The sequence below is a fragment of the Piliocolobus tephrosceles genome, chromosome 6 (genome assembly GCF_002776525.5).
Source record: "Piliocolobus tephrosceles isolate RC106 chromosome 6, ASM277652v3, whole genome shotgun sequence".
Classification (NCBI taxonomy): domain Eukaryota; kingdom Metazoa; phylum Chordata; class Mammalia; order Primates; family Cercopithecidae; genus Piliocolobus; species Piliocolobus tephrosceles.
Window position 1 is genome coordinate 41816920 of NC_045439.1, and position 23817 is coordinate 41840736.

The window sequence follows — 23817 nt, forward strand, 5'->3', positions numbered from 1 at the left end:
TCTTTTAGATGGAAGGCGAAAACTGTGCCCACCTGAGCTGCCAGGTTGTGCGGATCCTGCATAAATGATCCTGCATAAATCCTGCAAAAGTTGTTAGAACAAGGTATCAAAAAGGCCATTTTTCTTTTCCTTCCAACACATACACCTAAGGAATCAAGCTCTGCTGAAGCATAGGAAGATAGGGGACAGTCAAGAGCACAGGCTTCCGGGTCAGGTGGAGCTGTGTTCAAATGCGGCTCTGCCACTGAGTGACTTCACTACTGCATGCCAGTTTCCACATGCTTATCTCAGCAGGCCACCTGAGGGTGCAAGAATGGTGCACGTGAGGTGCTTAGCAGCCTGCAAGAGGTCCTTGGTAGTTCTTATCGCCATCACCTGCTCTGCTTTAGCAACAGGGGGTGAGAGGGACCAAGGGTGTCAGAGCTATGCTGCCACTGCAAAAGCAGCCTCCCAGCCGTGGTGGGAAGGCCCTGCCCTGAGCTCTTCCTTCTGGCCACAGACACTACAGAATGAGATTCTGGGCCATACGCCGCGGGTTGAGGATGTGCTTCAGAGAGGGCAGCAGCTGGTGGAGGCAGCGGAGATCGACTGCCAGGACCTCGAGGAGCGCCTGAGACACCTGAAGAGCTCCTGGGATAGGCTGCAGGAGGCAGCGGCCGGGAGGCTGCAGCGACTGAGGGACGCCAACGAGGCACAGCAGTACTACCTGGATGCGGACGAGGCTGAGGCCTGGATTGGCGAGCAGGAGCTCTACGTCATCTCTGATGAGATCCCCAAGGTCTGTTTGGGCAGGGGATACCAGCCGGGGTGCCAAGGCAGAGAGGAAGAGTTGAGGTTGGCTGTCGGTGGGGAGCCTTGTGAGTCCAACTGTGTGAGGAGTGAGGCCAGGGGGAACCCACAGACTCCCTGCCCTCCCTTGGTGCCTGCTTGGACACACCCCTGCAGGGCACATGCTGCAGCCAGGTGCCTCCTGTTTGCCCACTTAGGTTTGCTCTAACCCAAGGGTTCTCTACTTTTCTTTGCCATGGATTCTGTACTGGTGAACTGCTACGAAAGAGATGGGGTGAGAGGTGACAGGTGGGGGTCTCTCAAAGCTGGAATGATATATGATGTTTTCATGGGGACAGGGGTTAGGGCACGAAAGGAAGGGTATATGTCAGATACAAACCGGGGGAGTCTGGAGAGGGAGGTAGGGCACGGGCATTGCTGGGAAGTCAGAAAGGCAGGAAGGGAACATGTGCGGCTCTCCTGCAGGTGTCCCACAAGCCTGCTCCCCTCCTCCCTAAAGCACCTCCAGGAGCAGCGGCACAACTTGCCAAGGGAGGGATCATGGCCAGGCTGAGCTCTGGCGCTGACTGTCTACTGCGTTCTAGGATGAAGAGGGCGCCATCGTGATGCTGAAGCGGCATTTGAGGCAGCAGCGTGCAGTGGAGGACTACGGCCGGAACATCAAGCAGCTGGCCAGCCGGGCCCAGGGCCTGCTGTCTGCAGGCCACCCTGAGGGGTGTGTGTGCCCCCTGGGGTGACTCGGTCAGGAGATGGGGATCAAGCCAGGGGCCCACCAGCCAATGTCCCTTCAGATTTAAGAGGAAAATGGAAACAGTTTTCCCTAATAGGGCTGGAGAAAATTGCCACAGGACGGGTGATGGATCCAATTTCATTTTATGCCTTGGTTTTGTGTGAGTCACTTCCAGCTGGGTCAACAAGGCCCTGGTTTGCAAAATGAAAAGAGAAGGGGTTAGCAAAACTACCCTCTTGGTGACCTGATAGCACCAATTTTCCAAAGGGTTACAATATGCTAAGGGACACTGAAGACTACTTTAGCTTTTCTTTTTATGGTCCAGAAGGTCTCCAGGACTTCACAGTCCAGACAGAACCACGATGTAGGAGTGCAGATGGAAACCTATGCCCACCTGGGCTGCGAGGTTCTGTGGATCCTGCATACATGGGAGCCCACTGGGCCACAGACCGCACACTGCCCCCAGCCACAGTGCTGTCCTCAGCTGCCATTAGGGTGCCCACCACTGTGGGTCCTCAGCAGCCAACCCAGATTTTCCCCAGGACCCACACCGTCTGTGCCCCTAGTATGTCCTGTCCCTCCCTGGAGGGCTGAGCAGAGTTGTTGCTGCAGGAGCCCTGCTCAGGCAGCGCTGCTCCCCCAGCCTCTCTGGAAGAACAATGGAGGCATTCCCCATTTGCACTTGTCCCTGTAAGCTTGCCAGAGCGAGGGGCACCGCAGGAAGCAGCCCTCCAGGACAGAACTCCAGGACACAGTGTGTCATCCACTGAGGCTAGGGTGTGGCCCCTTCTCTCCGCAGCTCTTCCCCGGCAAAGCCCCTGTCATTTCTCCAGAGCTTCACTCCCTACCTATCCCTGCCAGGGGGCTGTGGTCGGCATATGTTGGCTCCCCCGAGCCACTGCTCTGGGTTCGTGGCTGCTGTCTCTGAGGGCCTTCTTGGCTTTGAATTCCAGGGAGCAGATCATCAGGCTTCAGGGGCAAGTGGACAAGCACTATGCAGGGCTGAAGGACGTGGCGGAAGAGCGCAAGCGCAAGCTGGAGAACATGTACCACCTGTTCCAGCTCAAGCGGGAGACTGACGACCTGGAGCAGTGGATTTCAGAAAAGGAGCTGGTGGCCTCTTCCCCGGAAATGGGGCAAGACTTTGACCACGTGACTGTGAGTAGCCACAGCTCCTGCTGTCTTTGTCTTTCTCTGATGCAGTAGACGCAGCCAGCCCTCACCCGAGACACACAGAGTGCTGCGCAGGATGCGACTTCCCCAGTGTGAGGTGGGACCTGCGGATGGGGCCTGCCCTGGGGAAGGTGTGAGAGTGTGGCTCCCGGTGCTGCAGTCACTGCCTGGGAATGTCTTCCACTAAGCTGGTGACACCTGTAACCCCTCTGCACCCCATAACCACATTTCTGTCTGCCCCACACCCAGCTTCTGCGGGACAAGTTCCGGGACTTTGCCCGGGAGACCGGGGCGATCGGGCAGGAGCGGGTGGACAACGTGAATGCCTTCATCGAGCGACTCATCGACGCGGGCCACAGCGAGGCGGCCACCATCGCCGAGTGGAAGGACGGGCTGAACGAGATGTGGGCAGATCTGCTGGAGCTCATCGACACGCGTATGCAGCTGCTGGCCGCCTCCTACGACCTGCACCGCTACTTCTACACGGGTGCCGAGATCCTGGGCCTCATCGACGAGAAGCACCGCGAGCTGCCGGAGGACGTGGGGCTGGACGCCAGCACGGCTGAGTCCTTCCACCGGGTGCACACAGCCTTCGAGCGGGAGCTTCACCTGCTGGGTGTCCAGGTACCTTCAGCCACCCACCTGCTACCAACTTCCAGGAGACCCAGGTGTCAGTCCCCACCTGGCTGTCAGCGGGGAAACCTCTAGGATGGGGGCCAGGAGGTTTCACCTCCTTAGACAGCCAGGAGCTCAGGGCAGGGAGCAGTAACTTTCAGATGTTCCTTAGCTTCGGAAGTCGTTATTTAAACTGAATCCTCACAAAAGGCCGATGCATATAATACTGTACAGTGCAGTTTCTCCAGTTGTACAGTATTATTAGTGAACACATGCACAGCACTTTTCTAGCACCAGGAGCTTTTCTGAGCAATGTATGTAGCCATTGGACCCTCAGGGCCGTCCTCTGAGGCAGCTGCTAATATTCCCTGCACTTTGTAGATGAGAAAAGGGAGGGGTAGAGGGCCCATAAGTTTCCCAGGAACATGTGGGTACACAGTAGAGCCAGGGCTCAGACCCTGGCAGTCTAGCTATAGACCCCACACACTTAGCCACCAGGCACTTCAACCTTTCCACATGGGAGCTGCAGAGCCCCCAAGGTCTACTGTTCAGACCCCTGGCTTCCCCGGCAAAGCCCCTGTCATTTCTGCCCTCTGCAGATCCGTAGGGTCCCCCAGAGCTTGGTGTGATAGAAAGGGCAAATGCAAGGTGGCCCCTGTTGCTGAGGGCTCCCCCAGCTTCCAGTGCAGCAGGGAGAGGTAGGCTGGCTGTGCAATCCCAGGTCAGCCCAGCGGGGGTTGGGGACAGAACACCAGGGTAGGCTGGGCCCCTCGTTCATCCAAAAGCGGACCTCTTAGGGATGTGTCCTCCAGCTGGAGTGGAGGGCCTGGTGTGTGGCTGTTGCATTTGGGGATGCCAGGGCCCCTGAGATAGGTGTAGCCCCACTGAGGTCTTAGGAGTGAGGTTTCACTGTCTCTGGGGCCAACCTCAATCAGGGGATCTGTTGCAGCCCCTTCCTTGGAGAGGCAGAGTGGTTAAGAATGGGGACTCAGGAGCACGGTGCAAATCCCAGCTGTAGCCCTTTACTAGTGTGAGGGACCCTGGACCAGTTACTTAGCTTCCCTGTGCCTCGTTTTCCCCATCTCAAAAATAGCAATAGCAATAGTACCTCCTTCATGGGTTTGTTGGAAAGATGAAGAGAGTTCATCAATAGAAAGTGTTTAGAACAGTGCCTAGTACGTAGTTCCTCTCATTAGTGTACTGTTGAGGAGATCAAAGGGCGTGGAGTTCCTCTCACTCCCAAACCTTCACAAAGTTCAAGAGGTATCTTGGGTAGGCAGAAGTGTCAAAGCAAGGAGCCTTCTCCTATAGCACCCCCTGGGTGGAGGCTGAAGATCCTACCTTCCAGCAGTGCCCTGAGTTGGCAGGCCAGGAGAATGTAGCTGCCCTTCCAGTCCTAGGACCACAGCACCTAGGGAGCAATGTCCAGGAAACAATGCCTGGTTTTGCCTGACCACAGGTGCAGCAGTTCCAGGACGTGGCCACCCGTCTGCAGACAGCATATGCTGGGGAGAAGGCAGAGGCCATCCAGAGCAAGGAGCAGGAGGTGTCTGCCACGTGGCGGGCGCTGCTCGATGCCTGTGCCGGGCGCCGGACCCAGCTAGTGGACACGGCGGATAAATTCCGCTTCTTCAGCATGGCCCGTGACCTCCTCTCCTGGATGGAGAGCATCATCCGGCAGATCGAGACCCAGGAGAGGCCCAGGTGAGGGGAGCGTCCTTGAGGCAGAGGCAGCTCCTCTCCAGGCCAGAGGATCCCGGCCAACCAGGGTGCTGCACTGGGGCTCGTCCCTGGAGGGACAGTCCTGGACTATTGGTCCGTGAAAATCCCTGGGGAACACTTTGAGGCCTGAGGCTGGATCCAGGCAGAAATGGCCTGGCTCAGCTTCCACTGGGAGGACCAATCGTTTCAGAGTCAGGAGAGTCCTGGGTGTAGAGAGAGAGACATCTGTCATTCAGGTTCTCCAATGGGCACAGTGACCATGGCTGTCAGTGAAAATAAGCAACTCACATGTCCAAAGCTGGGCAGGTCTAAGACTGCGCATTCTTCTCCTAGCCCTGGGATGTGAGGGGGCCCTTCCCCCGAAACTCAGGAAGAAGCTCATTGTCCATGAGAGAAGGAGTCAGGCATGTGGGCAGTGAGAGCCCCTGCAGAGATCAGACCACTCTGCCCAGTCTGTGCAACTTCATCAGTTATTGCTGATCCATCTCCATCCTTCTGCCCCTACGGTGTCTGTCCTGATGGTCTTACTTTTAACATTCTTAGAGAGATATAACTCCCATACCACACTTCATCCATTTAGGGTGTATCATTCAATGGTTTTTAATATATTCGCTGTTACACAACTATCCCCACAATCTAAGGTTAGAAGATTTTCATTACTCCGTCCCTATTAGCAGTCACTCCCCATTCCCCTCTCTTCCCAGTCCCTGGAAACCACTACATGACTTTCTATCTCTCTAGATTTGCCTATGCTGGACATTTCATATGAATGGAATCATACAATATGTGGTCTTTTGTGACTGACTTCTTTCCCTTCGTATAATGTTTTCAAGATGCATCCATGTTGTAGCATCAGTCAGTACCCTATTCCTTTTTATTGCCCAGTAATATTCCCAGGCTTCTTTGGGGATTTCTGTACCCACTGCCCATGCTCTGGCCACTGAGAAATGGGAGATACTAGGGCATCTGTGTTCCTGCTGGGGCTGGGCTGGCGGAGGACCCCCTGGCTGGCCAGAGAGAGAGGAGGGAGCAGGGTCTGACTCCCACAGGCACAGGGAGGTGGGCCCCTCTGGTTGGGACACAGAGGCAGGCCAGAGTGACCCAGAGTTCCCTTCTTCCCTTGTCCTCCTGTCCCCCAGGGATGTCTCCTCTGTGGAATTGCTCATGAAGTATCACCAGGGCATCAAAGCAGAGATTGAAACCCGGAGCAAGAACTTCAGTGCCTGCCTGGAGCTTGGCGAGTCCCTGCTGCAGCGGCAGCACCAGGCCTCAGAGGAGGTGAGGGGACTGCAGGGATGGAGGTGAGCCAGGCAGCCTCCTGGGAGGGAGCTGAGAGCTGCAGCTTTTCTGAGGAGCTTGTCTTGCTCTCACTCATAGAGATCAGGGCTACACACAGGCCCGGGGATTGCAGCCCCAGCAAGTATACTCCCTGCCTTAAGGAGCTGGCCAGTCAGTAAAGGAGAGCAGGCTCATAAACTGCCTAACACCCACAGGTGCACACACTTTGGAGTTGGTGACCTCCTTTAATAGGAGAGGCGCATGGGCCTCAGAGAGGTTAAGTAACGTGCCCCAGGCCACACAGCTGGCAAGTAGCTGGGCCAAGACTTGAAGTCAGGACTGTAGGACCAAACCTGGCATTCTTTGCAGGACCCATCTGTGCACTGCCTCAGATGGGGAAGGGTTTGCCAAGCCTGAGCTTTTCTCCCTTTCCTCCCCGTAGATCCGCGAGAAACTGCAGCAGGTGATGTCCAGGAGGAAAGAGATGAATGAGAAGTGGGAGGCCCGCGGGGAGCGGCTCCGCATGTGTGAGTAGAGCCCCGGAGGCAGGGCCCGGGGGCAGGAGTACCCCCGCTGGAGTAGGGGAATAGGGAGGTGCCACGATGGGTGGATTTTCACTACTGTCCAGAGAGAAGCCCCCCACAGCACTGCTCTTCAGCAAAGCTCTGGGGCCAGGGGGCTCAGCCGTCCAGGCAGAAGGCTGGAGTGGACACACTGCTGGAAGCCTCTAACCAAGCAGCATGCCCCCACTCCCTGCCCATCCTCTGCCCCACTTGCCCCCAGCCTCATGCCCAGGCTGGTATGCCTGCAGAGCTATGGCCTGGGGGAGGGGGTGGGGGCCTAGAGGAGGGGTTGAGGGCTGGGGAAGGGGTTGGGGTCTGGGGGAGGGGTTGAGGGTTGGGGGGGGGGGTGGGGGTGGGGGGGGGGGGTTGGGGTAAAGCTCTCATGAATCCCAGACATTCCTCCTGAGGAATATCAAGCATAGAAGGGGCTCTTCCTCCTTCAGCTGGGTGCTGATGAGAGGTGGGGAAAAGCCACCACTCAAGGAAGAGTTGTGAGCCAAGAAGGGCCAACTGGTCCTCTGGCCACTCATCCAGCATCATGTGAGACAGCCAAGGGCTGGGAAGAATGTTCAAAGCAGAAGACTCCTTCTCAGAGACATCTAAAATACATTTTGTTTTCAAAATAGAGTTGTAATTAGTGAAAAGTACAGTTTAAAAAATATAACTATTGGGCCAAGCATGGTGGGTGATGTCTATAATCCCAGCACTTTGGGAGGCCAATGCAGGAGGATTGCTTGAGCTCAGGAGTTTGAGACTAGCCTGGGCAACATAGGGAGACCCTATCTACAACAACAACAACAATCAGTTGGGTGTGATGGTGCGCACCTATAGTCCCAGCCACGTGGGAGGCTGAGATGGGAGGATCACTTGAACCGGGAGGCTGAGGCTGCCATGAGCCATAATCACATCACTGCACTCCAGCCTGGGTGACAGATTGAAGCCCTCTCTCTAAAAACGTATAACCATTGTGAAGCTAGGTTAGGGGCCCAGTGTGGAATGGGGTGGCTGCAGGCAGCATGGGTATCCATGTGGTTTAGGGACACCTATTCAGGCCACCAGCCTGACCACTGGCCCTAATCAGGAGTGAACAGTTGGGTGCTAACAGGCCCTGGGCCTTGTCGGGGGGGTCTGTGTCCTGTTTTCCCTGGCAGTGCTGGAGGTGTGCCAGTTCTCGAGGGATGCCTCTGTGGCTGAGGCGTGGCTGATCGCCCAGGAGCCCTACCTGGCCAGCGGGGACTTTGGACACACAGTGGACAGTGTGGAGAAGCTCATCAAGAGGCACGAGGCTTTTGAGAAGTCCACGGCCAGCTGGGCAGAGCGCTTTGCCGCCCTGGAGAAGCCTACCACGGTGAGCAGGGAACAGTGCTGGGAGGCTCAGGAGGGTGGCAGCTATGCCCTCATGTCAGGAACTCCAGGCCAGTTGTTAGGTACTTAGAATGGTGTGACAGGCTTGGCCAGCAGGGACAATGGGAAGGAAAGACAAGTGGCAGGAAGTACTGACCTCCGAATGCAAAGAACAGAAGGGGCTGACTATAGAACGCATGAACGCCAGGGCGTGTGGGGGTGCAGGGCCACGTCCAGAGGGAGGTCATCTGAGAACACAACTCGCCTCTGTGGCTGCTCTGACCCCTGGGCCTTCTCCTCCTCTAGCTTGAGCTGAAAGAACGCCAGATTGCAGAGAGACCCGCAGAGGAGACTGGGTGAGTGGTGGCCACGTGTCCGGGGAGCTGAGTGTTCTGCCAAGTGGGAGTAGGGGGTGACTTTCATCAGAAACCTGACATTGGGACCAGTTGCGTTTGACCTCTCACAGTGGGCACCCTTTTCAGGCAGGCCCAGAGTGCCTGAGCATGAGGGCAGAGGAGCTTTTGCTTCCCCAGGCACGGGCGGGCTGAAGGCCTGGTGCAGGAGGAGGGGGCTGGGAGCAGTGGCTGCCAGGTGAGGCCCTGCCTTGGAGCCACCTGAACACGGGGCCCCACAGCCTGTGCTACCTGGAACCTGGCTCCCTTCTGAAGAATCTGCCTTGGCTTCTCCGAAGAAGTCTCTGGGCGGCTCCTTGCCGAGCACTGTCCAGACTGTCCAGACTGCGGGCTGGCTGGATGGGGAGCTATTTGGAGCTTGCTCCCTGTGGGCGTGGGTGAAAAGTCAGGCCTTGCAGGAGGCACTGGCCTCAGAGGGGTGCTTGTTTTTAAAGACAGACTGTGTCTTCCTTAGGCCTCAAGAGGAGGAAGGCGAGACAGCAGGGGAGGCTCCGGTTTCTCACCATGCGGCCACTGAGAGAACGTCCCCGGTCAGTCTCTGGTCTCGTTTGTCTAGTTCCTGGGAGTCACTGCAGCCAGAGCCCTCTCACCCCTACTAGGCTCAGCCCAGGCGAAGGCGAGATGAGCTGGCGCAGCCCCGCCCTCCATCCTGCCCACATCCCTACAGCCACCTCCCAGCAGAGCAGGCTACCTCCTCATTCAGGTGTTCTGCATGAGAGTACTGGCCTCCTCCACTCCTCCCCTCAGCGCAGAGGAAACGGGCCAGCCCAGTGACATGACGTTATTAGTTTGGTTTTATCTAATAAATTTTATTGTATAAATATATCACCATTTACATGAGGGAAAACACTGGCCAGAGATGATTAGTGCATTTCTGTACCGTCCTTTCCATTTTCCAACTCCTTCCTCTAGGCAGTACTCACCCCTGCACCCACACCTACACACATGCACACACACACACACACACACGCATGCGCACACAAATACCAGCCCCCCATTCACACACACCTCATGCACAACCACACACCCACATACTCATGCACATATGCACACACCACACCCACCCACATGCACACACAACACACCCCACACACACGTACATGCTCATACACACCACACCCCATACACATATCCACACTCACACCCACACACATACACACCACACCCCATACACACTCATCCACACAGCATACCCCCACACACAGGCACACATATGTACACAACCACAGCCCCCCACACATACATCCACACTCACACCCACACACGTACACGCTCATACACCACACCTCACACACACATCTACACTCACACCCCTACACACGTACACACTCGTACACACCACACCCCCATACACACTCATACACACACCGCACCCCCCCACACACACATACACACTCATACACACCACACCCCACACACACCCACACTCCCACCCACACACGCACACACTCACACCACACACCCACACACATCCACTCACACCCACACGCACATACACATGCACACACCACACCCATACACATCCACACACACGTACACACTCATACACACATCATACCCCCCCACACACACCACAACCCCCCCACACACATGCACACACACCACACCCCCCCCATACGCACACCCGCACTCACGCACAGACACACCACTCGACTGTCCCATCCCACCTGCCCCACTGCGGGCATCTTCGGTGGTGAAGTGGGGGTGCCCATCCTTGTAGGCTATTCCTTCCCCCTGTGCAGAGCCCTCTCCTCTTTCCACTGACCTCGCCTGAGGCCTGTAGGTCAGTGAGTCTGGTTATGGAGCTGGTTCTGGGACAAGAACAGACTTGAAGGAAGTCTGCAAAATTGAGGAGAATCCCAGAGCTTTGAGTAACAGGGGTCATCCCCCCAACTTATAGGAAAGGAGGATGAGCCAAAGGCCTGGCTCAAGGGACAGGGAGAGCCCAAGACAGCAGCTACCAGAGGCCTAGGGCATGTACCTCAGAACCTTACCTGGAGCAGGCCCCTTAGGACCCCATGGGGTCTGTGCAGGGAGGTTGGGAGGCTGTCACCCAGGCTTAGGGAACTGCTCTGGGGAGCAGCTGACTGAGAAGAAAGCAAGAATTCAGCGCACGGCTTGCATGGCTTCCCCCTGCATGTCCCCGCTGTGGCAGGCTGCACTGGGGGTCAAGGGAGCCACAGATCCTTCCTGCAGCCTACCTCTCCAAGTGCCCGGTGAGCCTGCCTGAACCTGGGGGTGAGGTTAGGAAGACAGGCATGCCAGATGGAAGTTTCTGGTACACCAGTCACCCCCGAAACATGTACGAACAGTGAGGCCTCCCTTTTTCAACCCTTCTCACCATCTGAGGGAGATGCCCTCCCCAACTCCCCCTTCCCCCTTTCCCCCTTACCCCCCACCAACATCCCTCTGTGGCCTCCAGCCTGGCCAGAGGCCTCCCTTTCATAGCTGCACCAGCCCACCATGCCCAGCAGAGGGCACTGCTGGGCTCCTGCTGAAGGGTCTCTCCCAGAAGTTCCCTCTGAAGCTGCCGGTGTCACATGTGGGGTCTCACTTCCCTGTCTGTGGTGGACTGCGTCCCAGCCCCTTTTTCCCAGCAACAGCCCCTGCCGGAAGGAGAGCAAACTTTGGGGGCCCGGCACAGACTGTGGACACGGGCTGGGGCCGTCCCTGCACCCTGCCCCCGCCTGCTTCTGCCGTGCGTCCCTGTGTGTCTGCATGTGGCAGTGTCCCGGTGTGCGGGCTCCTCTCTGAGCACCAGAGCAACTCCATCCATTGTCTGTGTCATGTGTGTCCGTGCAAATGTAATTACTTGTGCATCAGAGCCGCCTTCAGCCAACACCTGAATTGTCACCGGGTTGGGGGGAATAAAACCTGTTTGGACCTGATGATCTCTTTGGGGGAAGGAGTGAGCCCACATTCGAGACCCCTTCCGGAGAGCCAGCCACTCCAGCAGATGGGAAGACTGGACTGTGCCCGGTGCCGGAAAGAAACCAGATGGTGACTCAACACCAGACCCAAGGCCTCATGCACAGATTTCCTGCTGCTGCTGTCTTCTGAGCCCTTTGTTAAGTTTTCATGGGGATCCATGAACCTCAGAGGTATTAGGCCCTCCTAATACCCCATCCGCATTCGATGCGAGAAAGAGGAGGACACAGCCTGTTGGGAAAGCCCAACCTGGCTCTGGAAGAGTCCTCGAAAGCCCAGCGGCCGGTCCCTCCAGCCTGCCCGGGACTACCCCTTCAAGAACCGCAGGCCTCTCCCAGGAAGGGATGACCAATGGCTGCGCCTCCCCTCTGGGATAGGCCTGGGGGACGGTGGCTCTCCTGCTGGTCCTCTGTGTGTGGTCTGGTGTCAGTGCCCTATAGAATAGATCCATGCGGTGTTGCTTCATGTACAACCCCTCACTGTGCATGTCGGCTTCCTGCTGGGGGGAACTGATGGGAGTGGACCAGGCACCCCTGCTCGTGTCTGGACAGCTGCACACCACAGGGCGGCACCCCTCCCCAGTCCTCCCCTTCCCTGCGTGTGTGCACATGGTGACTGGAGCTGCCATCCCACACGTCAGCCTCTTTCTCAAGCACATCACTGCACGGTCCCACCACCTTCCCTCACCTCTTTGCCTTTTCACATTAGAGCATGTTCTGGTAAAGGCCAATACGTTCATAAAGGTAAGTGCATAGGAGGCCAGGCAGAAAAAAACGAGACCTCACTCACAAAAGACAAAACTGCTGGAGGGGAAGTCAGGACATCTGGGTTCTAGTCCTCAATTCTGTTGGAAACTTCCTGCATGATTTTAGATAAACCACCTAATCCCCTGAGTCTCCATGCTCTTATAAAGCCTTCTCTGGAGAATTACCGAAAGTCTGGAACATTCCTGTATGTCAGCAATTTAGCAAATTATGGGGAGGGGCTGGGAGAAGTAGTTTTCACCACTTTCCTCTTGCCTGGTGCTTAGTGCTATGGTACCCAGCTGGTCTCAGGTACCCACTGGTGTAAGACGGGAGATGGGAAAGAAGAAGTAAAGGGCTAGGGTGTTTGCCTTTGTCCCTGTGGGGGAGTAGAGGTGGGGCTGCACCACCAGGATAGTGCCCTGAAGGAGGCCCAGGTCTGCCAGGAAACCCTTGGCAGTGAACAGGCAGACCTGCTCAAGACTGAGAACCTCCCGTTCACCTGGGGCTGTGGCCCTGGGAAGGACTTGGGGGTCCTGAGCATCCCCCACCTCCCGGGCTCAGGGTGCCTCAGAAGCCCCAGTGTAATGTGTGGTGAGAGGCTGCTTTCTCCTGGGAGAGAAGGAGGTGGATTGCATGGAGAAGAAATGGTACTGAAGATGCTGCAAGTCCCCCCAGGCTAAAGGTCCTCAGTGCACAGCCCTGCGCATCTTCCTGTCCCTTGAGCCTGATTCTGGTTTTGGGAAGTGAAGCGGGAACTGCTCTGAGAACTCCCTCAGCAGGGCTGCGGTGACGCCATGTGTGACGTCCCTGAAAGGGATTGGTGCTCCTAATCACCTTTGCTAGGGTTCACTGTGTGGGATAAACATACCCTGCCTGCCTCCAAACCCCAAGGCTAGATCCAGGCTGTAGTGCAGAGGGACCCCGGGATGCCAGGCCACTCCAGAAAGCAGCTGCTGGGTGCCCCTCATGATCAGCCTTCTTATCAGGAAGTCAGGGAAAGCTGTCTTCCCCAAGGGAGCTCACAGATGCCCTTCTTGCGCGAGGCCTTCCAGCACCGCCTGTGCAGCCAGCGACCCTGGAGAAAGGGCCTGAGCATCTCGCTAGGGCTGAACATGGAAGCTGAGACTCCTAGGTCCCTTGCTTCTCCATTCCCATAGATTTAAAGGTTTATGTGGCTTCAGGGAAGTAACCAGCACTTACGAACATGAGGTGCTGAGCAGGTACTGGACTTGCAGCCAGGACCACCTCTTGGCCGGTGTCTGGCTGGCTAGCTCCAGCTGCTGCTGCCCTTTGGCAACCTGGGCACCTCCCCCAGCAGCAGCCTCCCTGGCCGGCAGCCAGGAGCTTTAATCAGCGGCCAGCGGTGGGGCTCTGACGTCCTTGGATGGAAGAGATGTGGGTGTGGAAACAGCAGCTGTGTTTCTTCTCGCCTGAACAAGCTCTCCCAGTCTTTCCTTCTCCTCCTGCTACTCGTTCAGACATTTTGCAGCGAAGGCAAATCTTATGTTTGTTGGTAATGGGCAGACCCAGCTGGAAATAATGTCAGTTTTCCCCAAACCCTGGGCGTGTTCCTGTCTACCCAGTACGCCTGAGTCAGTGTGGCAGGGGTGTGTCTGCCTACGCTCTGGCACTGCGCCTGTCTCCCTGGAGGAACCTGCTGTAGGCTCTGTCTGGACACCTGCCCGCTGCTGGGCATGTCCCTTTCTCTTCGCTGTCGTCAGATTTAGTATTCCTGGCCCCTCTGCTCTAAAGACTCTTCCTAAATTCTTTCTTTCAGGCTGTGTTTCAGAGCATCCTAGTACTGTTGGCCTCAGGATGAGACTCAGTTAACACTGGAGGCATCTCAGAAATGGGTTTGAAGCGGACAACGTGACCACTGGGTGGCAGATATCGATGGGGGAGTCAGTGTCTTCTAGCTCTCTCTAGTCTTTCAAATGCTGAGTGGCTGGCTCAGGACCACTGAGCGACTAAGCAGCCATCCGCTCCTCCAGGGCAGGGACCTGAAGAGGTCACACAGGTGGTGGGCATGGTGAAGACAGCTCCTGAGGAAGCCTCATTCTCTTCTCACACCCTGGTGACAGGGGACCAGGCTTCTCCTCCCCTGCACACTGCCATTCCGCTTCCCCTCCGTTTGCTTTACCGGGTGCCCTTCTGCCCTACATCCCTTCCTGTCATCTTGGCCAGGCCCCCCAGTTGCCATCTCAGACAGCTGGACTCTGGGGTGCAGTGTTGCACTGGACTGCTTTCCTACCCGGCTTCTCATAAGAGCCCCTCCCCATCTCTTGGCCTGCAATCCAGGGGACTCCTCACCATGCATCCCAGCCTCAGCTCCCCGCCCTGGTTCTTACCCCCTGTTCAGCAACAGCCTCTGCTTTCTCCTTTAAGGCATCTGTCTCTGCCCACCGTAAGTTGCCATCTCTTCATCTCTTTGGCTGCCCTCAGCTCAACAAACCATTTCTTTTTCTTCTCTTGCAAACAACTGTCTTCTGAACAGCCTTTCCAACCCACCCAGTGACAGCCCTTCTCACCCAGAGGACAAGAGCTGAGACATCAGACAGTGGGCGAGGGCAGCACTTCTTGGCTGCCAGAGCCACTTCTTGGCTGCCTGCTGCCTGCACCCCACAGTCACCAGCACTCTTTGGTTGCCTAAGGCATCTAGCAGGAGGTCTTGTTTGGCCCCAAGCCCCTCTTCCAGCTCTGGCATGATTATGCTGCCTCTGTCAATCAGCCATGTGTTTTGCATAAGCCAAGGTCATCTCATTTAGACTGCAAACCCCATCGTACAGGTGCCTTCCTCTGGCGTGAGGATACAGGTCTCCCCTCTTGCAGCAGGATTTAGTAAGAACACAGAGTTTGGTGCCAGGCAGACCTGCATCTTCAACATTCTTCACTAATGTATGACTATGGACAGGTCACTCATTCTCTATGACCCCCAGTTTCCCTCATCTGTAACACAGGGGGTAACAACTACCTGCCTTGTAGAGAGGCTGGGAGGATTGGAAGAGACGACGTAGGTAGAGCAGCTGGCACCTCGTAGGTGATCATTTAAGTCCCTTCATTTTTCTCCATCCCCCACCTCAGTCCTTCATCTCTTAAAAGCACGTGAATTCTAATACGAATTCAGTCATGGCACGATGCATCCCATTGCTGCAGTCAGTCTGTTTCTGGGGTGCATCCTCAGGCCCTAGTTCTCATTGGCGTTACCTTTAGAGAGACATTGTCGCCTGTGTTCTTTGCTTGTAAATGCATCCGGGTTCGCTGAGCATCTTCAGAACCTCTGAAAGACCCTGTGGTCCCCAGCCAGGTTGTGTTTCTCCTGGGAGCCTGAGGAGTTTGTCGTCTGTGTGCAGTCCCCTGCGCCACCTGCTGGCTGAGCTTGGACATACACCTTCACCTCCTTTGGCCCAGAGAAGACGTTTACCCATCTGCCCATGTCTCTGGCCTGTTTTGCACATCCTCTGTGGAGACCCCAACCCCCTACCTCCCCCACCCAAGCCAGTTTCCTAGCAAGGCAGGACCCTAAAAAGTCAAGCTTACACAGACTTCTGCTTGACTTTGCAAGACTGCAAAGACCAGGAGATGGTCATCCCCCACCCATTGGGAGCCTGCGGCCTCTCCCTGTTGGTTTGCCTACAATCCTGTGAGGCCCCAAAAGGGCTGTACCCTCTTTTCCACTGATCCCTGTCAACCAGCAACCAATGCTGCCTGTCCCCTGCCCTCCTCTGACATCACGATCCCACAGCCAGTACACACAGCTGAGACACTTCCCCCTGCCTATTCCCCAAACCAGAGGACTAAAGGTAGTGCCTTCCCTTATTCAGCCCGCTCCCCAAGTCTCCTTCACCTCCACTTCTGGTCTAGACTCCCTTGCTGCCCCCAGCTGGACACCCAGAATTTCTTCCAAGCAGCAGACTCTCCTCCTTCAGAGTGTCCCCTGCTCTGGTGGGTGACAGCCCTCAGTGGTGCAGGTGGAATCTGCATCTTCCTGATGACCTGAGCACTCCAGCAGCAGCCCCTGCCTTACAGCACAGAGTTGGAAGGGAATCTCAGATCAGCTCCTCCATACGTGGCGCCTTTGGGTAGAACCTGCCGGTCCCTCAGTCACACCTCAGCCACATGAGTAGCCAGCATTGCCTCTCCTGGTGCTTTCTGTCCCTAGATCCCACCTCCTGTCAGTCAAAGCAGTCCCCACCTAAGACCATGGCCTACTTACAGGGGGACAGCCGGAGAACCCTCACCTCATCCGCTCTTATTAGCCCTGAGGCTCAGGGGAGGTGGGTCCTCCTGCCAAAGCACGCTGCTAGCCTGACCCAGGGCCCGCAGTTGGCATGGGTGGATGGTTCAGCTGATCGGCTGGGAGGTCCTTGATGGATGTGGCCTAGAAAGATGCAGGGCTGAGCCAACAGGACCACAGGCCTCCCACTGCAGTTTCGCGGCCAGGGGGTCGTGGGTGGGTCTCTGCCCAGCTACTTGGCTCCCTGCCTTCCTGCACCACCTGTGGTGCCCTTTCCAATTTGAGAGGCATTGTGTGGATAGGGAAGCAGGGCCATGGATTCTTGCCCCAGCTCTGCTAGTAACTTGCTGTGTGCTCTAATCTCAGCCATCACTGAGCTTTTCCGGAACCCAGTTTTCCTATCTGAGATAGGAAGGGCTGAATCCCATGACCCCAAGGCCTCTTTCCAGCTTTAGAATTCTGAGAATCTCTTTTCTCACACGAGCCTCATCTACCCCATCCCCAGCCTCCCCCACCGGCTTCCCTGATAAGGCCCCCATTGTTGATTCTACCTACATACCCTTCCCAGAGGCATGGCTAGAAATAAAAGGCCCCAGAGAAATTCCTTATCTCTTATGAATTGCAAAAGATCTTTACATACACACTCACATGCTTGCAGGGCTGTGTCAGGCTCCCACACCTCCCCTGCCCCAAGAAAGGAGCCTGCCAGCAGCATCTGGCCCTCCCTCCAGCCTGCTCTCTGTTGCTTGAGCACTTTCCCTGGGCAGATGGGAACCCCAAGAGTAACTTTTTTAAAAATGCTCCTGCTTCAGAAAAGGATTTGACCTCTTGGATATATATCTACATACAATCTTCCTCAAAGTCTTTTCTTGACAAAGTTGTGAGGTCTTTGTAAAATCCACTTGTGAATTACCAGAGCCTTCCACTCAGCAGCACGCTGTTGTCTTCGGCCGGACCCGGGGACCTCTGCTTTTGGCTTCTGGGGCCCCTGCACCTCAGTGCCCCACTCCAAGCATTGAGGCAGGGCCTCAGGCCACTTCTGCACTGCTTACCTGTTCACATGGTTTCCCCCTTCCTGTCTCAAGCCTCAGAATGTTCCAACCGAAAATGGCCGAGAAAGGAGGGGCTGAGGCCTTGCCTGCCAATGGCTGAGATTCCCTTTCCCCATTTCTCAGTCCTGAGCATCCACTACTCCAAGAACAAGAGGGTTTTTGAGATCCTTACACTAGCCCCACAGGACATTGGCCACAATAATTGCTCAGCAAAGCCCCAGGGAGGCAGGGGTGGATAGGGAGGGGTGAAGGATCATAAGAGAGCCAACATTTACAGACATGACCTCACTTTTAAAGGCTGCAAACCACCTGTGAAGTAGGTCACGGGCTCACTCCCACTAACTGAGTCAGGAAGGTTCTCTCCCTTCCCCCAAATGGAATTCAAGGGACTCTCACTCCAGACCTGTCTGACCCAACACCTGGGAAGGGGTGGGCTTCTTATGAGGCCCTCTGCTGGTGGTCCCGGATGGGAGAGCAGGAAGAGGGCTGAGGGAAGGGGCCAGCTCCGTCTGAGAGCTCACTGGTGTCTCTGCTCGCAGGGCCTTCTAGAAATCCCTGTCCTCCTCCTTCCCTCACCCCAGCCCCTCTTGGTTCCTCCTCCTTGTACCCCTCCAGGGAGTTGGCCAGACTCCTGGGAGCTGAGAAAGGGATGAAAGGATTGTCCCCAAAGCCTCTCCCCGTCTTCTGTACCCACCTTCATTACACCCCACCTTTCTCACCTGTGTCCGCTCCCCTCTCGCAGAGAGGAAGGGCAGCCCTGCCAAAGCCCAGTTCCTTCATCTCTCACGCTCATTCTTGGCCTTGGCCTTCAGGGTGAAGAGGACAGGATGCATTTTAAATTGTCTCTACAGGAGCAGTCAGGAACGCCAAAGAAATCTTTGCATACCTTGGAAACCCCATTTTCCAAAGCCAGCCTGTGCCCCGGCCATATAATTTTTGATTGCACTGGCATGGCCTCTGAATGTCCCTGCCAAGGAATGTGGCCTAGGCACCCATTAAGAGGAAACAGAAGAAAGGTGGGATTAAGTTGGGAGTCAGCCCTGGCAAAGTGCATCTCTATTCAGAGGACAGTTTTCTAAAGGAAGGAAAATGGAATGGAAGTATAGGAAGAAAATGTGGACACAGAGGTCTCTAGCAAAACCAGTCCCAGGAGAGCAGAGGCTGGGTGAGAGGGGCGAACATGGCTGAGAGCGTCTGGCAAGCCTCCCTCCCTGTATCTGCCATGGCTGCTTCTCTGAGACCCAAGGGCAGGGAGAGCACTGATGGTAGCAGGAGCAACAGTGCAGCCCATGTCCCCTCCTCTGAAACCTACTCCCACCCCTCTTGGAGGAAAAGCAGGCCCTCCCCAGATGTATACCCAAGTCAGAGTGCAGGATCCACAGAAGGACCCCAATGCAGGCTTCCAGTCCCATCCCTGCCTCTCCTGCTCTTCCTCCCTGCAGTGGAGGAAGTGATCCAGGCAGTGCTTTCGGGCCTCCAGATCCTTATGGCCAATGCTGGCTAGTTGCAGACAGTCTAGGGTCCAAAGGCTGCCAGATGCATAGAGACAAGAGTGGCCTGGCCACAACCCTCAGGGCCACTAAAGTGGGAAAAGATGAACACCATAAAGATTGGATAAAAGCTCAGGTCTGTCCATTTTGGGAGTGCATGTTCCAAACCGCCTCCTATACCTGTTAGCCTTGTTGTTACCAGGAAATGCGGAGTCCTCAATTCTTGGTCTTACTTGGAAGAATTCAGCCAAGAGACCAAGTAGTAATGTAAGCAAAAGGTTTATGAAGGAAAATAAAGAGCAGCGATTTTATTTATTTATTTATTTATTTATTTATTTATTTATTTATTTAGTGACCGAGTCTCACTCTGTCTCCCAGGCTGGACTGCAGTGGTGTGATCTTGGCTCACTGCAACCTCTACCTCCCGGGTTCAAGCGATTCTCCTGCCTCAGCCTCCCAAGTAGCTGGGATTACAGGCACGTGCCACAATGCCCAGCTAATTTATTGTATTTTTAGTAGAGATGGGGTTTCACTGTGTTAGCCAGGATGGTCTCCATCTCCTGACCTCGTGATCCACCTGCCTCAGCCTCCCAAAGTTCTGGGATTACAGGCATGAGCCACCGCGCCCAGCCTGGGAGTTTATTGAAGTAGACTCCAAGAGAGGAACCAGCAAGTCTGCTTGGGCAGCAGCAGTATTCAGAGCAAGAGTAGCAGCAGAGACAGTACACTCTGAAAGATGAGGCAGAGCAGGCTGCTCAAAAGATGACCCAGCAACTCGAGAGTTCTGCCTTGCAGTTTTTAAGTTCCTCCACACTCTCTTTAAGTTCCTGCCTCTGTCTCAAGTCTCTGCCTCTGTCTAATTCCCTGCCTCTGTCTTATGTCTCCATCTTTTCACCCCACCTAGTTCCTGCCCCAGGTTTGTGGGACTCTCCCTTACTGTCTGCTGATGAACCTGCAGGGGCGGGTGTCGGATACGAATCCTACCGAATGGTGACGTTGCTAACTACTGCCACTCCAGGAAGGGTGGATATTGGTATTTATTGCACCTGCATATCTCATAGGAATTTCTCCTTTGCCTTCTTTCCCTCCTTAGCGTGCAGCTGGCTACATTCCCACAGGTTAACTGCAGAGTGAGTGATGACTGGGCATCTTAAGGAGTGTCTTGGGGCATTCCTTCCTGCATAGATATTTCCCCTCCTCTCTGCTCATATCTAGCGTGAATGTTTTGGGTGGTCTCTGCGGTGTTAGACTTTCCAGACCTCCCTTTCTCAGGGGCTCCCCCTCCTACTCATATCTATCTGCCTACTCTGACAGTATAACCTTGGGCAAGTCACTTGACCTCTCTGAGCATTGGTTTTCTCATTATAGATCGAACGCGTTAGACTAGGTCAGTGGTTTCCAAACTTTCCCAGCCACATACCCCTTTCTTTAAATGAAATCTCACTGGAACCCTAACATGTAACCTGTTTACTGAACGGTCCTGACTTGATGAGATACAAACATGACCAGTTTTATCTTTCTTGCAACCACTGCCTTCCAGTGTCTCCACTGGAGACACTGAGTCCCCCTTCCCATTCCTAAGGCCACCTCAGGCAGACCCTGGTCACTTTCAGTGGATAAAAAGTCTACCCAGTTGTTTCAGTTTAAAGCTTCAATCTGATGTCCAACATGGGGCCCACATCCTCCCATCCTCCATCCTCTGTTTCGGGCTTGCCCCATGGTCTAAAGGACCCAGACCAGGGAGAACATGGTCTGCTCTCTCCTGGCTCCTTCCCTCTCCTCCCCTGCACTCTTCTGGACCTCTGTCTTCAGTTGTTGGGGCAGGAAGGAGGGAGCAGGGAAAGGACTTCCTTTTCTTACCTCCTGGCTAAAGATGTCCTTGGTGCTTCAGGCATCCAGCTGCTTGGGGGCCTTCCTACCTCTTTCTGAAGGGTGTTTAGCAGTCAGGCCTTTGGGACTGGGTCCTGGCCAGATGGCTCCAGCGAGGCTGCCTTCCTTGGTGCTCACTTGGCATGGAGGAGATCCACGCATTCTTGTCCCGCCTGGCAATGGGAGGCCGCTCCCTGCTGCCCCAACAGGCAAAAGGGCAGATCAGCAAGGTCTAGCATAAGGAGACACTCAGCCAGGAAATGGCAGGTCAGCTTCCCTTCTCGTGGGCACCTGTACGTCATACAGTGAGTGGCATCGTTGGAGGCCCCGCCCTTGACTTGGGCAGGGGCCAGGCATCCCCAAGTCTCCACAGGGAGGTGCAGGGAGATAAAGACCACAGAAGTTCCCCAAGGCAGTGCCTCCTTACAAGGGGAATTCTCAGCTGCTGCGCATTAGGTCCCATGAACTGCTCAGTAAGAAATACCAATGTGCCGACGCCCCAGGCCAGTTAACTCAGCATCTTGAGATGGAGCTTGAGAGCGTTTCTTTTAAAAGCACCTGAGGTGATTGCGGAAGGCAGCTAGGGTTAGGAACCACTGCCCTGTCCAAACAGTTCTCACCCAATGATGGAGAGAGGACCTGTTAGACCTGTTGGCCAGGGAGGGTCTGGGTTCTCCCTTTGTAAGTGGCGGGGGCAGACTTAGGACCTGGTACCCTTAGTTTTAGGGCTTTAGGCACAATTTGAAGGTACCAGAAGAGTTCCCATTCAACATTCTACTATAAGTGGTTGTCGAACTTGTCTTAGCAGCAGAATTTTCCTCATGAGAGTGTCTGGCTGCAGCAAGGGGAGGGGCCAGAGCTTTGCCAGCAGCATTGGAACCTGCCCTCCCTCACACCCCTTTAATGAAATAATCACTCAGGACCCTTTGACTCACTCTGAGAACCTTTCGTTGCTATGTTACATTGGAGAGAGGGGGCCACCGTGCAGCTCTCTGAAGGAAGAATGGGGTGGAAATAGAGCCAGAAGCACAGGCAGAGTAGAGAAGCAAGTGGGCACCCATAGCAGGTTGTGGGAGAACCAGGGTGAGCCAGGAGGTGGGAGTAGAAAGGAAGTAGGCTTGGGGGTGCGGGGAGGGTGGCTGCTGACCTCCCAGTTTTGCTGAGAACAGCCATCTCTAGGCCAGAGCCCCCAGAAAGGTGTGCTCCTCCCTATGCCCTGAGCAGGGGGAAGAAGAGGCAACATGGCCTCAGAACCTGCAGCAGCCACCACCGCCGGGGCAGCACGAGGATGGGCAGAAATCTGCTGGGGACGAGAGGCCCGCCACGGAGCCCCTCTTTAAGGTCCTAGATACGCCTCTGAGCGAGGGTGATGAGCCTGCAACGCTGCTAGCCCCGCGGGACCATGGGCACAGCGTGCAGATGGAAGGCTACCTGGGCCGCAAGCATGACCTGGAGGGGCCCAACAAGAAGGCTTCCAACAGGTGAGTGCGGGAGAGGCTGCTGGCTGAGGGGAGGTTGGACAGCTCCCAGGGATCTCTCTGCCAGCAGAGCCTCTGCCTCGGCCTGTGAGAGCTCCTGGGCACCCGCTCTGGGCCAGCCCCAAGGGCTACCTGGCATGATGGGAAAGCCCATCTCCAGTTCTGGTCCTGAGTTCAAGTTCAAATCTTATGTCTTCATGCAAGTTACTCAACCTCTTTAAATTGGTTTCCCCATTTGGAAGGAGAGGATGATGAGAACAGTATGTCCTTTCACTACAGATACTGTTCCTGGCACACAGTAGGTGAACACACTTGGTGAACACTAGCTATTATTATCCTATTATCCCAAGGCTAGGGATAGGTAGCTCTAAAGGTTAGGTAGGTCTTGGCACTAACAACATCCTTGTTTGAGCCCCACTTTTTACCAGTCTAGGCCTCAGTGTCCTCAGCTGTAAAATGGGAGTGATGGGGGTAGGGCATGGCCTATTGCCTCCCAGAGGTCCCTTCCAGTGCCGTCATTTGGTGACTCCATGACCCCAAGGAACTGACTCAAAGGTTAAGTCCTTTCCTGACCCTGAAACAGTCATGCCCTTGGGTTTGGTCTATCTAGGGCTGTCTCTGTCTGGGGACCCTGAGGGCCTCCTCTTTCTAGCAGCCATCCAGGGTCCCAGGAAAATAGGGCAGCACCAGGAGGTTGAAGCCAGCCGTATTCCCAGGGACAGCTGGCAGCATGAGCATGCAGGGTGTGTCTGGGGGACTCACGAAAGGGATTCCAAATTCCAAAAAGGAACCATTTGGGGGTCCAGTTGCCCTGAAAAGGTTTATTTATTGCTTAAATGGACAGTCTACCCGGAAAGGGGAAACTAACATTTACTGAGCACCTACTATATGCTAGGCATTATGTTAGGACTGATAACATCTTCGCAACAATCCTGTGACATTGATATTTCTCTTTTCCATGGGGAAAACAGAGTCTCAGAAAGGTTAAGTCATTTGTTCAAGGCAAGCTCTTTCTCCAAAGACCCAGCTCCTTCTTAGTAACTGCCTTTCTGCTAGAGAAAAGATCCCTGAGCGCGGAGTGGGAAATGGGGCTTCGTAAAATGGCTTTTCAGCCAGCTTTGCATGGTCAGTTTCTCTCTCTGACCTTCCAGAACTTCCTCCCTATGTGCTCTACTAGTTTCCCCACCTTCCTGCCCTCAAAAGTAAGGGGGGAGAAGAGGGAGAGGAGAAGAGGGGGACAGAGGAGGATGAAGAGGAGGAGGAAACAGAGTCTGTTACTGTAGACATGCAGCAACATGCTTCCCATGTGTGAATGAAGAGGCTTGGGCCAGCCTACCTCTTCAGTTATGAATTTGATGCTCTCACCAAACATGCCAGTTGACATGAGCCATAT

At 55.1% G+C, this 23817-nt stretch overlaps 1 protein-coding gene across 3 annotated transcripts in view; it reads left to right on the forward strand.

Annotated features, from left to right (window-relative positions):
* The window catches only part of SPTB (spectrin beta, erythrocytic), a 138384-nt gene that overhangs the window by 108823 nt on the left and 5744 nt on the right, over positions 1-23817 (forward strand). Inside the window, exons 23-34 of one of the 3 annotated variants that reach the window (XM_023232409.2) lie at positions 500-778; positions 1374-1504; positions 2473-2677; positions 2942-3316; positions 4767-5011; positions 6169-6307; positions 6750-6834; positions 8022-8218; positions 8521-8570; positions 9082-9157; positions 22171-22427; positions 23628-23732. In XM_023232409.2, coding sequence (XP_023088177.2) covers positions 500-778; positions 1374-1504; positions 2473-2677; positions 2942-3316; positions 4767-5011; positions 6169-6307; positions 6750-6834; positions 8022-8218; positions 8521-8570; positions 9082-9157; positions 22171-22427; positions 23628-23732 — 2144 coding nt within the window. Of the gene's footprint in view, positions 1-499; positions 779-1373; positions 1505-2472; positions 2678-2941; positions 3317-4766; positions 5012-6168; positions 6308-6749; positions 6835-8021; positions 8219-8520; positions 8571-9081; positions 9453-22170; positions 22428-23627; positions 23733-23817 lie in introns of those variants that run through there. The other 2 variants (XM_023232401.2, XM_023232391.2) reach the window with 2 other exon arrangements.